This window comes from Gobio gobio (genome assembly GCF_949357685.1).
Source record: "Gobio gobio genome assembly, chromosome: 4".
In the NCBI taxonomy this organism is placed as follows: Eukaryota; Metazoa; Chordata; class Actinopteri; order Cypriniformes; family Gobionidae; genus Gobio; species Gobio gobio.
In genome coordinates this window covers 50,219,478-50,230,670 of record NC_137100.1, presented here as the reverse complement: position 1 = coordinate 50,230,670, position 11,193 = coordinate 50,219,478, and the positions used below count along the sequence as shown (strand labels likewise).

General features: G+C 37.8%; 1 protein-coding gene across 1 annotated transcript; it reads right to left on the bottom strand.

The window, feature by feature from the left end:
• Positions 1-1,635: 1,635 nt before the first annotated feature.
• Positions 1,636-11,189, bottom strand: las1l (LAS1 like ribosome biogenesis factor). Its single transcript, XM_079814648.1, has 13 exons — positions 10,862-11,189; positions 8,780-8,905; positions 8,618-8,687; positions 8,452-8,533; positions 8,164-8,331; positions 7,490-7,536; positions 5,918-6,027; positions 5,744-5,829; positions 5,458-5,661; positions 3,838-3,973; positions 3,435-3,754; positions 2,665-2,815; positions 1,636-2,197 (listed from the first exon to the last, which is right to left on the bottom strand). Exons 1-13 carry the CDS (start codon positions 11,005-11,007, stop codon positions 2,101-2,103), a joined length of 1,743 nt encoding a protein of 580 aa, XP_079670774.1. The 5' UTR covers positions 11,008-11,189; the 3' UTR covers positions 1,636-2,100.
• Between the last annotated feature and the right edge of the window lie 4 nt (positions 11,190-11,193).

Below are 11,193 nucleotides of genomic sequence, written 5' to 3'. Positions count from 1 at the left end.
CCACTACAAATGGTTGTCCCCTCAAATAATGCCCTATTTAAGGGTGTAGGGGGCGATTTCGGATTCTGCCTATGCCTAGTGTGCATTTTGAGTGGCTCAAGCGTCCAAATACGTTTTTTTTTGTCTTTGTATATAACTAAATGGGTCGTTCCTATTATACAGTGACTTTTCTGTTTTACTTACTCATATTTTCTATAAAATGAGTCGCATATTTTTAAGAAATGGCTTAAATTTTATGGTTTAAAACCTTTTTATTGATATATGCATTGCATTTTATCATGTCCTCAGTGCAAACTGCAAAGTAATCAACTTCCACAAGAACTATAAACCATGATATTATAAAAATCTCAAAATATTTTTAGAAAATGTTATAGAATAGCCTAAACTGCCTCTAATCATACATATAAATAATGTGAAACTATAGTTATTCATTTTACAATTTTCCTCATTTACCGTGTCCCTGAAGTCATCCTCCACCCAGTTAGTATGTACATTCTTGACTTCCAAAAAAAGACCACAATTCCATTGAGACCATTTTCAGGAAATGACCATTTATTTTTCCTGCTGGAATTAAACTGTATGAAATAAACTGAAGTAAGCTTCAACTCTCACTCCTACCTTTTTTAGTTTTTTTAATGTTATGCTGCTTGTCCCACTCTTAAAGTTCCACCCTGTTAGGCTATGCTATGAAGAATGTTTGTCCGGTCAAAAATATGTAAAAACGTATCTGAAATAGTTATAAGAGTTGTGTTTATCTGTAGAAGGTTAGCTAGCTAAATGTTGATCATTCAAAGAGCTACGGTTAACTTAGCTTACAATTTTCCACCCTGTTAGATTCGTATTTATAGAATTGTATTTAGTGTATATTGCAAATATTATATATATATATATATATATATATATATATATATATATATATATAACAATATTATATAGGTGCAGTTCCACTGTTATACTCAACTTCCACACTTAGATGAGTCATTTTTAAATAATTTGACAGCAACATTAAATGTTTTGCATACTTATGTCTTTTGTTTCAAGAGTAAAAAAATACCATGATGGCATAAGGGACATATACTATCCAAGAAAAGCTCGTTATTGTTTAACATTTACATTATTAACATTTTGTGATAACTATGTATATGTCCCTAAAAGGGTGGAATACCTTCACGGCCAGTGTTTAAACAAAGAATCTACCCATAATTATTATTTTTTTTTAGTCCCTGAGCTTGACCAATATTTATTCCTAATAATTAAACATGTCACTATTTTGGTAGAATGCTAAAAACATGAAAAACATCTAACTTCCCCCCAAAAAATGTTACTGGATAACACAATAATGACCCAACAATAACAAAAGGATGTGCGTTAAGACCACCAAATTGTGCTGCTACTAGTTTTGGGGCTGCATACTTTAGCCCATGTCAGAGCAGATTACCACATTGTACTGCACATCTATGCAAAGAAGCTGATGTTTAGGATGTGTAGTCAGTCATAACGGAAGCCAATATCATGGAGTTTTAAGTAGCAAAAATAGCATATTTAATTCTGTATCTACATTACAGCTATTTCAGTGCAATTAACCTGGGCTAGTAAGTGGATCTTGAGAAACAGAATAAAGCATACCAGATGAGTCCACACACAAAAAAAGAAGTTTATTTGGCAACTTTGAGTTAAAAAATAATGTAATTTACAACATTTCTCAAACAGCACCAACTTCTTCATTAGAACCGCGTGAGACATTGCTCATGGGAGTTTCACTTCCGGATGGTTTGAACGGGCGCCAAGAGCTGTAGGACTGAGCAGAGCCGATTAAACTGCAGGCTGGATTGTAACTGTAATGATATCAGAGTAAGACAATATACTTCTGAACAAACATAAACATGAATTATAAAACAAGAACAACTTGAGGTTTCCAATTGTGCAGCACACAACAGCATCATGCCAGAGACAAAAGTAGAAGAGAGAGATTGGATGTGTGTGTCTAGAAGAGCCTCAGTCCAGCTTAGCCCTCAAGTGTTTGTTTTTAACACGACAGGGTTCATAGTTCAGGGTTGGCGGTTCAGTATCTTCAGGCCATTGAGTATCTGAGTGTATGTGTTAGAATAGTTTGAGTCCAGCTTTGAGTCTGCTCAAATCACTGTGAGTCCAAAGTGGCCCATCTGATCCACTGGCACCTCTGGTATGAAGGGGAACACTGTGGATAAAATGCACTTTTAAGAAAGTCATATTACAACCAAATAGGGGTCTAAATTAATTCAAATAAATGCTGCCACAACATGTTCTAAACTTCCAGTTAAAGGGATAGTTCACCCCAAAATTAAAATTGTCATTTCCTCACCCTCAAGATGTTCCAAACCTGTGAGTTTCTTTCTTCTGTTGAACACAAAAGAAGGTATTTTGAAGAATGTTGATGGCACCCATTGACTTCCATAGTAGTAAAAAAAAATTACTTTGCAAGTCAATGGGCGCCGTCAACATTCTTCAAAATACCTTCTTTTGCGTTCAACAGAAGAAAGAAACTCACAGGATTGGAACAAATTGGAGTAAATTATGACAATTTTCATTTCTGGGTGATCTCTTTAAAGTTTCTACCTATTAGCTGTAGTTGCATTTAACCTTAAATACTTCCTAATGTGCTGTACATGGCATACACTTCCTCACCTCCTGTTGCTATGGTTCTGAGGGAGTTGATCTAGCTCCACCTGCTGGTCGAACACAGTAAATGTAGAATAAGACTCGGCCATCAAGCAGGAGGGGTCTTCTGGTTGTCCTGGAACCTTTCCTAGTGGGTATTGTTTCCAGGGGACTCTATCTGTTTGGACACCAAAAACGTCAGACTTAACTCGAACCACAGCATTCAAGATCATCTCAGGATTTATCACTAATTTACCAACTACAGCTAGTTGAGGTGCAAAATAAGATGCCCTCAGTGATGTTATATTGGCGAGGTTTTGAGTTGTCACTCACATTGGACACCCGTTGACATAACTTGTGCTAGTTCGTCCTAGTATTTGGAGCTATGGAAAACAGCGCAAACATCACATATTTATTTATTTATATAACATTCGTTTTATTAATATTTTGACTTAGATTTATTTTTATATTTTTGTATGTTTTTCGTTTTCATTTTATTTTTAAAGCTAGGGTAACAGTAGGGTAAGTGTTTTCATAAACACTTTTTTTTGTTATACTTGTCGAAATACTCTTTTTACGTTTACTATTATTGTAAATAAATTATAAATAAACTATGTGCTTTGAGATGAAAGTTATGTTCCTTAATTTCATATACCGTGTATATATGTATTAAGATTTGAAAATCGTCTAGTGTGTCCCAGGCCTTAGTGGATTGAATAATTGCTATTAATAAATTTTATCATTAAAAAAAAAAGAAATATTTTACAAAAAAGCTGGTACGGGTATGTTAGCATTACCTGTGCACACGCTCCATGCTGATCCTCGTAATGCGGAGTTTCTCTCCTGTACCGTTTCTGCGCTTAGCTTTTCCTGGAGCTCCTCTGTGGGCGGAGCCTGCAATGATCCGGGGGTGTGGTTAGATGAGTGTGTGTCTCTGTTCTGTGAGGCATTGCTCTTGAGTCTCTCCTGGAGGTTCTGAAGGGTGTACACAGGCTGAGCGGGGTCTGAGGGTCCAGGGGAGGAGTTTCCATGGTAACCCTGCGTGTAAATGCTGCAGAGCTGAAGCAGGTTCTGCTGAGCTTCATGTGGGAGGGGCTTATCCATGTCACTGAAAATCCTTAGAAGGCAAAAAGTAAGATTAGATTAGTTACCTTCACCCACGCTGCGTGTGCAAATATGTGTGCGCACGTGCACACTCACTGTCGCAGAAGGAACGGTGTAGCTGGGCACGGTGCGTTCACACATGCAGAAATCAGATTCTGCCATGGAAACTGTAATCTGTTCACAAAGATCCTTTCCTTTGATATTTTTAGTCGCTTGTGAGCCTTCAATTCACCTGCCACAGACATACACAGAGAAGTTTACACTATCAAACACATTTTTAAAAAACAATGGGTCTCATTCACAAATCTGCATACAAACGTTTTCAAGAACAAACGATTCACCAATACCTTTAGTTCTAAAATTTATGAAAAAATGTAGGAACAACTGAAACATCACATACACAAAAACCTCGTAGGGTGGACTAATAATCATGTTGAGATTAAATTTTATACATAGACATTTCATGTTAAATATACTTCATCATATACTTTGAGTCCCTGCTAATGAGAGTCTAATGAAAAAAATCCATGTAATTATTAGTGAATGAGACCCAATTAGTTAAAATAATAGATAAACTGTTTATATTAAGGCTAAATGTTTTTGGACACATTATGGTTTGATTATTTTCACAACAAGGAACTTTTTGTTAAACTATGTTACGTTCAAATCAATATATAAAATGTGGCTTAAAGGAACACTCCACTTTTTTTGAAAATAGGCTAATTTTTACAAGTCCCCTAGAGTTAAATAGTTGAGTTTTACCGTTTTTGAATCCATTCAGCCAATCTTTGTATCTGGCGGTAGCACTTTTAGCATAGCTTAGCATACATCATTGATTCTAAACAGTCCATTAGCATCTCATACAAAAAATGACCAAAGACACTTTCAATATTTTTCCTATTTAAAACTTGACTCTTCTACAGTTACAACGTGTGCTAACTAAGACAAACTGAAAATGAAAAGTTGCGATTTTCTACACCTATATGGCTAGGAACTATGTTCTCATTCCTGCGTAATAGTCGCAGATCTTTGCGGCTGTACCATGGCTGCAGCGGCGCAATGATTCGTTGGTATTCTGTGAAACATGGTGGTAGTATACACCTTCGACTTACTATCACAGCCCTTTACAACACACAGAACCATGGTTAATCACACAGGTAAATCCACAACACAATTTGTCGGCTGCAAGCCTTAAATTTTCTCTGCAACTACACAAACTTAGTGCCGGTCACATTGAAAGTTTCCTAGCTGGGGGCAACTTTCAGGCGCTGTAATATCATTGCGCTGCTGCAGCCATGGTACGGCCGCAAAGATCCGCAACTATTACGCAGGAATGAGAAAGTAGTTCCTAGCCATATAGGTGTAGAAAATCGCAACTTTTCATTTTCAGTTGGTCTTAGCACACGATGTAACCGTAGAAGAGTCAAGTTTTAAATAGGAAAAATATTGAAAGTGTCTTTGGTCATTTTTTGAATGAGATGCTAATGGACTGATCAGAATCAATGATGTATGCTAAGCTATGCTAAAAGTGCTTCCGCCAGATACAAAGATCGGCTGAATGGATTCAAAAACGGCAAAACTCAACTATTTAACTCTAGGGAACTTGTAAAATGAGCCTATTTTCAAAAAAGTGGAGTGTTCCTTTAAGTGTCCAAATACTTTTTATGGCCACTGCATATACTATCACTGACATAAGAGGACATCACAGAATCATACTTTTGCTGTTGCAGAGTAAAATTTCAGAGATCCAGGAGACAATGTAGTAAGCTCTTTGACCAGACGGCTCGTTCGAGAGCTCAGCGAATAGTTTGTCAAGGATCAGATTTATAAAGATGGACGAATTCAGGACCTTCAGGAACGGCAACCAGAAGTGCAAAAACACTCGAGGAAGACAAGGGGCGAACACGTCGACAGTGTCCTCTACAGAGAGAGAGATAGAGAGGCAAATTCAATTTGTGTCAGCAAATTACTGCTTTATAAACAAGATGTTGTGCATTTGTACCTGATGGATCAATATTCAAAGACTCCAGTTGTTCTGCAGTGGGAATAAGGAATCCATCCTGCACTGAAACATCAGCGAAGATGTCTCTGCAACACGGACAGAAAAGATAGCAATGAGACACATATTCTTTAACATACCAGAAATAAAGCCTTGCTAAATTGAACATGATCACACCTCGCCTCTGTGGCAAAGTGTTTGATCTGCGTCAGGATCCAGCTGAGATCAGCGCTGGCATCCGGCCACACGTCACGCTCCCCTCCCTGCTTTGCCAGCCCTTCATACGTCTGCCAAACACACCAACACAATAGGCACACATTATTAACATCTTAACTTCAAACTACTACATTAGTAAAAGAAAATCTTACCAAATATCACCAATTATAACCTTTTAAATGTTTTTATTTATTATTAAAATGTAGCTCATGTCCATCTCACAGACCCACATTGTAGTTATACATATACCAAAAACATTCTAGTTTCATCTACTGTTTTAAGAATTTGATGCATGGGCGTCGGAACCATTGTATGTGGGCAACTCACTTTTTAAGACCAATGATATTGGACCCACTCATTTGTATCGTCTCTAATTCAGCGCATGTCTGTTTACCTACCCCGAACTGATAAACACTTATTATTAAACACATTAGATGCTTTATTTCCACTTTTCTACTATTTTCTTCCTATTTATTGAAAATAAATGCCTTCCCGATCTGATACGGAAAAGTAGAGCGAGAGGAGTAGAGCGAGTTCGGCAAAAGGCGGATTTGAACCTCGGGTCAATTTGCGTAAAAAACTTGATGCCATGCGCCTTACCCCTATACTATTGTCACAGTTTATAATTTTGTGTTTTCCGTAATTTTGTCTGGCCCGACCAGACTTTTAGGAAACGGCGATATATTTGTGCTTAATGTAAATGGCATCTACTCCAGTAAAAGTTTTCTGGGAGAGGACCCACCCACATTTTTTTTGCTTCCGACGCCCATGATTTGATGTATTCATACATATTACTCATTTGACATACAATTTGCATTCTATTAAATAGGGAAGTAAGCATATTCGGAAGAGTTCCAACACTTGACTCTGGTTGAATCTGAAATCGCCCCCTATACCCTCAAATAGGGCATTATTTGAGGGGACAGCCATGTGTAGTGGTGACCTAAACCATAGTGGACGTTATTGAGTGCACTAATTTAATCCCACATTGCACCGCAATAACGAGTGTAAGGCAAGGCAAGTTTATTTATATAGCACATTTCATACACAGTGGCAATTCAAAGTGCTTTACATAGAAATGGATTATAAGAAAATAAAATAGAATATATTTATATATATATATATAATGTAATCCATAACTGCCTGATGTCTTAATTCGGGGATCCTCTATCTGAGGTGGAAGAGATAGAGCAGGTTTGCGGTGCCCCCTGGACCCATCTCACTGCCTCCTGAGATGGATCCAGAGAGACGTGCCCCTGTAGAGGTGGTGACTGCACCAATGGCCACTGGGCCCCTCTGTATTAGGCACAGCCTAAGAGTGTACAGACAACGGCTATCTGACTTCATGCACTAGTTTTCATTCACTCCTTCAAGCGAACGTCTATATTAGTGGACTAACGTAGTGAATAGCGAATGAGGGTTTAGGGGGCGATTTCAGATTCAGCCGCGGTGTCAGAAACAAAAGCTCATACTGCCCTCTGCTGGTGTAAATTGGCATAGTATACACTGTGTGACATTTTTTTCCAGACTTACCTGAAACTGTTCCTGTCCATAAGAGATGAGCAGTTCTCTGACTTTTTCTGAAAGGTAGAGAACAAACAGAGAATTAATATTTAACTGTTTGCTACTGTTTATTAGAATACAATATACAATATTATATTATATCACATTATATACAATACAGTTAAAAAGTCTGGTTTAAATGTTTTTGAAAAAGTCTCTTAGGCTCTCCAAAGCTACATTTATTTGATAAAGTATTACAGTAAAAACAGTAATATTGTGGAAAACTATTAATAACTGTTTTCTATTTTAATACATATTAAAATATAATTATTCTTGTAATGGCAAAGCTGAATTTTCAGCATACATTACTCCAGTTTTCATGATCCATCAAATATCATGCTGCTCAAAATAACAGCATTTATTTGAATTAGAAATCTTTTCTAACATTATAAATGTCTTTACTGTCACTTTTGAGCAATTTGATGCATCCTTGCTGAAAAACAGTATTTTACAACTTTGTTGATTCCGAACAAAGCTATAATGTTTTGCATTTTAAGCGATTAGAAATACCCCCTTTAACACTACAAAGGAAATGAAAATGTCTGATCAGTCTGTCATTTTCCCTCCCTGTAGTTCCACATCTCTCTCCTTTACTAACACAAATGGTCAACCAAAGGGATTTTTGTGTGTAAAAGGCTACTCACTGTGTGCCTCGATATCTTTCTGTCTGCTGAGAAGATCTCTCTCATGTCTTTTAACAATCTCCTCTTCATCCTCCTCTTCTGATGAAGAGTTCCAGTCCTCTGCCAGCTGACTGCCCATCTGGCGGGACCAGTACTCTTGATGCAACCAGTCCAGCACAAATCCACAACCTGAAGAACACAAACAAACATAAACACTACAGTGACATATACAGCAAACAGAGAAGTAAAAGCATGAGCTTCTCTAACTTTGAATGTTTGCATGTGCGTAAGGGAAAACCTGTCTCTCACCTTTTCTGCACCATTTTAGTGATGGAAGTGTGCGGTGTGTCAGATCATGCCTGAGGTTTACTACCCACTCTGGGATATTTATCTGTCAGAGAGACAAACTGTAGTCAGACTGCAGTTATTGCAGATTATTATGAAGGACATTCATCCGAGTTAATGTGTTACTTACATTTCTGGCTAAACTTCGCAAGGGTCTGGCGACTTTTTTCTGTTGCCGTTCTGTGATGAGATTAACGAACCTGGAACACATCATACTTGTTCAGTCATATTAACTCCCGTAACTGATTGGACTGATTTGTATGCTTCAAGTGCACTTGGATGATAAACATACCGAACCAGCGCCATGCCATAGAGCAGCACAAGATCACTGGCCTCCAGCTGACCCGTGCTGTCTAGCACCTGACATCGGACCAGGTCTGCGGTGCTCTCCACGGCCACCGGAGTGCTGTGCCCGAACCTGTGGCAACAGACAGCAAGTCAGTGACAACACTCCACACTGTCCTAATCAACAAGTTTAAAGTGATGGTTCACCCAAAAATGAAAATTCTGTCATTAACATCCTGTCACGACTTTATTCAACCATCTCTTCTCCTACACGATTGATGCAAGCCCACAACGCATGCGATCGTGCTCCGCCAATAGTGAACCGCCGTTCTGCCGTAGAACCTGGAAGTGCTGCACTGTGAGTAGCCCAGCAAAGAGCATAGCATAAAAGAGTGACAGGCAGGGGCAGATTGGCCATCGGGCATTTTTTTTTTATTGTTCCCATTTTTTTCCCCCATTGCTACATAATATGAAGAATGAATTATAGTAAATTTACGTAGTCTTCTGTCGGCCCAGACGAATTGCCAGCACAGCCCACTTGAGTTAATTTTAATCAATTTAGCGTGATCAAACTGGCTCAGTGCAGCGATTTAAAAGCGCTCATCAATGTCAAAATGTTTAAAATAGCCAATCAAATCGAAGAAGGTGGGATGTACTGTTTACAGAACAGAAGCCGAGCACTATTGTAATGATACATTACATTTGACTTTTTTTTTTTAAACTGCTTTGCATTATAAAATATTGAAAAATGTTATTTATTCCTGTGATCAAAGCTGTATTTTCAGCATCATTACTCCAGTCTTCAGTGTCAAATGATCCTTCAGAAATCATTCTAATATGCTGATTTGCTGGTTATCAATTATCATCATTTAGTTTTTATTTGTAAATTATATTATAAAACAGTAGTAAATGTATTTGTATTTAGTACTATAACAGCTATATTGTATGCAGTAAAATACTATAATATAACCACTATAAAGGCACCATAAAACAGTCCACATTCTGCACTACATTCTAAGTCTTCTATCAAGACCATACCAGAGCAGTGTTATATGGACTGATTTTATGGTAGGTATTGAAATTGTGATAATATACTGTCCCTCTATGTAAAAATTCTTCAAAATGATTTACTATTTGCCATGTACACCAGGGAAGACAAATTATAATGTAAAGTATGCCAGTTGTTCATTAATGTTAACGATAAGCATTTCAATTTAAAAAAATGAATAGCATTTATATTTCTATATTGTGTTGTATTTTTATGTTATTAAGTGATGTTAAAAATGACTTGGTGCATAATGAACTGGTGGGTTTATGGTGTGATTTGTTGTGGACCAGTTGTGATGGGCCACTCTGTGCCAGAAAGTCCAGGGCTAACTTTTTAGCCCCAGTCCGCCCCTGGTGAAAGGGAAGAGATTGTTGAATAGTCATAATTTTTCTTTGTTTTTGTGCACAAAAAGTATTCTCGTCGTTTCATAACATTAAGGTTGAACCACTTTCCTCTATACATGAAAATAATATATAGCTGCCGTTTAATTTTTAAGACAGGGGTCCTTGACCGTCCTTCACACCAGGATGATCATATTTGATGGTCTGTGGAATGGGAAAAGAACCTTGAACTAGTTAGTTTAGCATGTCATACGTCAGCGCAGATTAAATTCAAGGGTGAATCTTACGAAATATGTGAAAATAATGCCCAGAATAGGCCCAGAACTAGTCTGACAGTTAGTTAAGGTTAATCAGTCTTACTTTTTTAATTCAAATTAGACTAATCTACCTTTTTGTGTAACTGATTTGAAGAAGTAAAAAATAGATGTCTAACTTGTAAAACTAGTCTAAGCAGTTTATGCTTACCTCAGAACAGAACACGTGTCATTCCAAAACCAAAATTATATATAAGATTTTGAATAAAACCATGTAACCTATTTTAGGCCCCTCAGAACTGATTGTATGTTGACAATATTTCAAGGAGAATTTAAGCAAGAAAATCATAACACAAGTAAAGAAACATTAGGGGTCACGTGACCACGTCCAACACTGTACTCAAGACATCAGGTCCTTCTCTGACCACAGTAGACAGTAACGTTACCTGCCCTTCCACGCCGAGATCCTGTGCAGAGCATGTTTCTGCAGCGCGGGCTCTTTAGAGTACAAATACTCCATCACATGCTCGTACTCTGCTTTGTTCATCCAGGCCACGACGTGACGCGTCTTCCCCATCGCTCTCCTCCTCATCGTCAGATGTGTATGCTTACAGATTATATAGTATCTGGACCCGCAGCGGGTAAATAAGCCTGTGCAGCTAGAATCGTAAAAAAATGAAACATACGATTAATGTAAATCGAATGTTTTTCGAACACATCACGGTCCTACGCCCGCCAGCGGTGCAGCAGGTTGAACGTTCCCCTTGAACAAGTGAGG

Coding starts and splice junctions, on each gene's coding strand:
- las1l (XM_079814648.1), bottom strand. CDS start 11,007: ATGAGGAGGAGAGCGATGGGGAAGACGCGTCACGTCGTGGCCTGGATG. Junction 3,974..5,457: donor TTTACTCTGCAACAGCAAAA/GTATGATTCTGT, acceptor TGTCTGTGGCAG/GTGAATTGAAGGCTCACAAG. Junction 2,816..3,434: donor AGCATGGAGCGTGTGCACAG/GTAATGCTAACA, acceptor GTGTCCAAACAG/ATAGAGTCCCCTGGAAACAA.